Genomic DNA, 6,047 nt, shown 5'->3' with positions numbered 1-6,047 from the left:
AGCGACAAACATAAACTTATAAGGAGCCACTTTATAGGTGATGGTGAGAACGGAGGTCATCAGGATCTGAGTGCATGAGCCACGGAACATTCTGCACCAATTTGTTTTATGTTGCTTGCTGTTACAAGATAACATTCTCTCCAGGTGATGAGTCTATTGAGGTGGTTTATAGGTTAAACCCCTGAGATCCTGGTTTTGAACATGGCTTGAAGCTCCTGGTGATTAAACTCAGGTTTCTCATGTATTGCGATTTGACGGTTTCAATAACCTAGCGACTGCACACAAAACAACGTATTACATTTGCGTTTTCACTTCGTGTATAAAACATTGGCTGTCATGTCAGGCGTGGCGAGAGTAAAAATGTGCCAAAGTACAACGTCCAGGGTGTGCAGATTTAAAAAAAAAATGTGTTTAAAAAAAAGCATCCCAGAAGTTGTTCTATGAAATATACTTCCACGGAGCCGGGCCCTCTTACGCACTCATTTTAACACGTAAGGCGACCAATATAAACTCGCCACCAGACATCATTGGGTCTTGTGGCATTGGGATATATTTTCAGCAAAAACAAGTGACGACGTGGAGGCGATGATGAACCCTCTCTTGCGTAGTACATCGAATTTTTACACAATAAATGCAATTTAAGCCGACAACACCCAAAGCAAACCGTCGCTCAGTCTACGAATTTCATTGCGCCTAATTAAAACCATTACTTTAATAACCACCATCCGTCGTTTTCATATGAATAAATGTGAATAAAATAAATTAACCACCGATATAATAATACAAAAATTATTATATAAAAGTCAATCTTCGGTGACGCATCCCACCGTCGCCTGCGTCACCGGCTTGCAGCTGACGTGGCCCTGAAGTTGAACGCGTCCTGAGCGATCTCCGAGTCCGCTTTGAAACACTTAAAATCGAGCGACGAATCGAAGTGCACAAACACGTCTCGAGAAAACCGCAGCATGAGGCGCGCCAACATAGGTGAAGAGTTTTCGCTGTTTTGTTACACTTTTGTTGCTGTTTATATAATGTGCCGGTGAGGCCTAGGTGATCCTCGGGGGTTTGCCGTGAGTCCCCGGTGTGGCCTAATTCTCTCTGCCGGAGAAGAGGCCTCGATCGCGGCCGGAGCTTCGAGTACAGACCCCGATGGCTCGACCGCGGTTCGACATCGGTTTATTATCAATCTGTTATCGTGTTTTTTTTAGCTGTGTGTGTTTTTTAACGATAATTGTGTTAAATATGTCTCAGGCCGTGTGGATACGTTAGATAAAAAATGTGTCTTGACTTTATCGTGAGTCTTATCGCGTGTTAGGCCGCCTGTATGGTAATCGTAGAGCACATAAGCATTACGCGAGCGACGGCGCTTATGTGATGTAGGAAATATAAAGTGCAGTCTTCATGTGTATTGATACGCTTATGGCGTTAAGGCAATGACATACAATCTATTGGCAAAGTGTATGTGTCGCATTGCCATCTGAATCTGGACAACAGTCGTGAAATTGCTGGACTGGGTCGAAATCAAATTACAGCCGTACACGAATTTAAGAGGCCTTGAATCCATTTTTAAGAGGACCACAACCGGGGAGATGGAGCGATGGAATTAGTTAATGTGCAGGGACGTGGGGACGCCTTCATTCAGCAGTTGCACAGACATTGGGGAACAAATAAATCCACTGCTGGATGAAAAACTCCCCAGGCCGTGTATCTGACCATACTTCACCGCACTGGTAAATGCGGGGTTGGTGGAACAGGTTCAGATGTCATACGCCACTGGTGCTGTTCGTGGCTAGAAATCGTTCGATTTTTGGCGTTGTCCTCTGGTCTAACACTGTTTTGAGGCTAGGCTCTAAAGAAAGCTGTTTCTGGTGTGGACCAATTCAGTTTCAAAGACCATGCATCACATACTACCAGAGCATGTTTTTTGTTTGCATGTTAACAAGTATATGTGGTTAATACAGACATGATTCCTTGCAAAAGGTTTCAGTTTGGTGTTTTAACATCTGAACACCTGTTTTAGTGCCAGAAAGGGGTAAAACATTCTTATAGAAATCGGTATTCGGTTTTCTGGGTTTAAAGTTATGTGTACCAACCACTACGCCACCACTCCACCGACGTTGAGGTATAATGCAAATATTGATTACATATTGCCTGAACACGTTCGCTTGGCTGAAACGTCAATTTTTGTTTCTTAGTGACAGCATCAACATAGCCTGTTATTTTCAATTAATCTGCCATTTTAGTGGATAGATAACGCATTGACTATTTTTCTAAACAGCAAAAAGGCTGAAAAAATGAGTCAATATCTTTGCCATGATAGGAAAACGATATACTGTAGTGTAATAGGTAGCGTTTCGGACAATAACTATTTTCAAATGCAGAGATCAACACTCGAATGTACAATTTACAGCATATGCTTTCACGGTTGTTGCTGTATAGTTCTCCAATGTGTTATTGGGTTGCATGGCGTTGTGTCTTGCAATCACGTCTGACGTTTCGCTCCACGTGCTTGGGAACTTCTTCAGGAACTGATATTCTTCACGTCCTGGAATTCAATTGCTGGAAAAGTTCCTCGCCCACAGTGCAAAACGTAGGGCATCATACCGAACAACACGCGGTGAAACTCAAAAACGTCACATACACGACAGTATACAGTAATGTTGTTTAGCTTCATAATGTGTATTTTTTGGTGCAGATGGGACCTCATATGTCGGCGGTGGGCAGCGCATGTATGAAGAGGAAAACGAGGCACTCCAGGATGACTTGCGTGCCAAAGTGTCTGCACTGAAATCTGTAAGTAGTAGACGAAAATCTACTTTGGTGTCTCTAAATTTACCTTGTAAAGTTTTTGCACATTTTTACGAGATAATGCATCCGGGCTTGTGTATTATTTTGTGCCCTTCCAGAAGGACCCACGTAATGCTAGCTTTGTATTTGTCACATTGTTATTGATGATCAATAATTTTCGTTTGAGAAGTGGCACAATGGATAGTGCACTGTGCCACTTGAATTTACATAATAACATGAGGCACATTTCCCTCTCTAAACCCACACTGATCAGCTTTGTGAAGTGTGGTCAAAAAACTCCTGTGACCGGCACGGCTTTCATCCAGGAGTGGATTAACAAAGGGTTGTAAAATATTTCTTTGTGTCACTATTTCATTGTTTGTTTTTTCACAGCTTTCCATCGAAATGGGCAATGAGGTTAAGGTTCACAACAGTGTGCTGTCAGAAATGGTACGTTCTGCTTTTCACAATATTTTTTGTTAATAGGTTTTAACTTTTCGATTTAAAGCTTTCGTGACTGCAGGGATTCATCTTCTTGGTTCTTTCGGTAAAGTCACGTAGAAGGGAAGTAATAAAATAATAAAAATAAAACATAATAAAATCATTCTCACGACGTTTCGGCCACAACGCAAGCAGCCGTCCTCAGGTGAAGACCAGGTCTGTCGGGGAGACTCTGGCCGAAACGTCGTGAGAATTATTTTATTATGTTTTATTTTTATTATTTTATTACTTCCCTTCTACGTGACTTTACCGAAAGAACCAAGAAGAGGTTTCAACATTTTAATTGACCTACATTTTATTTTTCCATTGTTCTCTAATCGATTACTCTCATGCAGGATTCAGCCTTTGACTCGACAGGGGGGCTCCTGGGTGCCACAATGGGTCGACTCAAGAAGATTTCTGGCGGAAGCCAGGCACGCCTCATGTGCTATCTCATGCTCTTCGCTCTCTTTGTCATCTTTGTTCTTTACTGGGTCATTCGCCTGCGGTAGTATATCATAAATAAGCCACAAACTAATCTCCAAAGTGTTTACCGCAATGGTAGTGACCCACACAGTTGCCATACTGTGTAAGGTTTATTTCTAACGAGCTGGTCTGTGGTTTCCACATTATATACAGGCAGAATCAGCACTTTATTGTGCCCATTTTGAGTTACAGTAGAAAAAAACCCTTCAAATTTGGAAATTTAGATATGCAATTTACCATGTTGAGTTGCTTGGTAGGTTGAACAAGGCTGTATTCGTTGTGTCAATGTGCAAAAGTAATGTCAAAAATAAATGTTGTTGGACAATTAAACCGATACATGCTATACATAAGATGGTTTTGGAACATTAGTTAATACAGTTTAATGCGTATTCATGTATTGATAATATGACCTTAATAACCTTTGCAGTCATAACGTTTGCACCAGTTTCTATTGTCAGTTGTGTTTGCTCAGCATTCTAATCCAACTTTTGTATTCACAAAACCCCCATTGAAACTTGTTTCAATTGCTAATAAAAACAATTGGCAAACACCACGATACAATACCCTGCGTGGTGCTGTGTGTTTATATAAAATATGTTATGGTGTTCTGTGTACCATTTTTATGTCCAGTGCAACGTAGTGTTTCAAATACTGAAGCTAAAATTGTATAATACTGGAAATATATATCGTCTTGATATGTCCAAGTAAACAGAACATTGAAAAATAGATTACTTGAATTTGAATTCCGTATCGTTTTTGATAGAATGGTTCCCATAGATGTTCAGACATCTGATGCAATTATATTTGTTAGATATTCTAAATGTATAGGCGTATGGCTGATTTTTGAACGTTTAATAATAGCATTGGCAAATTAACTCAAATCCTCACAATTGTGAACCATTGTAAATGTTTTATCGTGCATATCGTGAATGCAATTTGTCTTTTTTGAAGAATGGGACAGTGTATTCCGTTGTATGACATTCCTGTGAATCATTGTAAATACAATTTAATATTTATTTTCGATCTTATGTTTTCTTTGCGTGCATTTTTGGGTGATATTCAGGGATTTTCTGCCTCAGCTTCAATTACATTTCCACAATTTTTTTTGTTTGATTTTGTCACCATCAGCGCTTGATTAGTTTTCACGGACATTATGCATTTTCTTAAAATAGCGGATGGATGAATGTGTGGATATGTTCTTGCACACGTGATTATATAACTATTTTGGAGACATTAATCTAACCACTCAAAGGGTCCGTGTTTTTTTTTCGAACTTGCTATTTTTTTCACTCCAGATACATTATAAAAAAATATTGGCCGGAATTGTTTTATTTAATATACTGGATAGTATTGGTCTATAAAACAGTTATGCTCCTTTTTGTTGGTTCTTTCGGTAAAGTCACGTAAAATGGAAATAATAAAATAATAAAAATAAAACCTAATATTATTTTATTATTTCCATTCTACGTGACTTTACCGAAAGAACCAAGAAGATGAATCCCTGCAGTCACGAAAGCTTAAAATCGAAACGGTTATGCTGTTAAGACAAATATATTTGTTTTTGGAGACATAACAGAGTTCTGCTTATACAGTGCTGTAGGGTTTTTCTCTGGCTCAAAATCTCTGGCATAATAGCTTCAGTTGTGGCTGCATAAGTGAATGGTAATATTTTTCATGGTGGTTGTGACTGCCACGAGTAAATCAAGAGTGAGCGCCTTTCCTGTTGTACTGAAGGTACTTGTTGAATTTTTGTTCTAACCGCAGCAACTTGTGTGGCCAGGGTTGGCAAGGAACAGTGTTTACAAACTGGTTTGCATTTTGACATATGGAGCAGGGGATTTTTGCGTGTGTTCCTTTAGTTAGTGTAATTAAAAAGCACTTTGTTTCGGCAGTGGCTTAGCTTGCATGGTTACATTGTAAGGTGATGATTTTTTTGAAAATCACTGATTGGAAAATTGCTTCCAGGAGACTTTATCGGGGCACTTTTATGGTTCAAAATGTTTTTTTTGTGACATCAACTTGAGACAATTTGTGAAGCTAATTCATTTCCAGATTTTTATCAGAGGCCATTCTTGTGAATGATAAACATGTATTCTACATTATATGTACAATTATGGTTTAATTTATTGGTGAAAAAAACAATGAATGGCTGGGAAACTGTCAAGCATCTAAGCCAAATACCTTTAATATTCTTAATTTTAGAGGTTTTAAGCTTATCTTTTCTCTCTCTGGCGACTTGTTTTCTCTGCCTGTGTCCTCTTTAGAATGTTCACACTTAAATTCTAACTTAGCAA

At 39.1% G+C, this 6,047-nt stretch overlaps 1 protein-coding gene across 1 annotated transcript; it reads left to right on the top strand.

Moving 5' to 3' along the window:
• Nucleotides 1–804: 804 nt before the first annotated feature.
• Nucleotides 805–4,781, top strand: BET1 (Bet1 golgi vesicular membrane trafficking protein). Its single transcript, XM_078603914.1, has 4 exons — nt 805–984; nt 2,696–2,793; nt 3,181–3,237; nt 3,624–4,781. The coding sequence occupies exons 1-4, from the start codon at nt 966–968 to the stop codon at nt 3,777–3,779; spliced, it is 330 nt and encodes a 109-aa protein (XP_078460040.1). The 5' UTR covers nt 805–965; the 3' UTR covers nt 3,780–4,781.
• Nucleotides 4,782–6,047: the final 1,266 nt, after the last annotated feature.

Source organism: Lampetra planeri, chromosome 21 (genome assembly GCF_965212315.1).
Source record: "Lampetra planeri chromosome 21, kcLamPlan1.2.h2, whole genome shotgun sequence".
Classification (NCBI taxonomy): Eukaryota; Metazoa; Chordata; class Hyperoartia; order Petromyzontiformes; family Petromyzontidae; genus Lampetra; species Lampetra planeri.
This window is presented reverse-complemented; position numbering and strand designations above follow the sequence as displayed.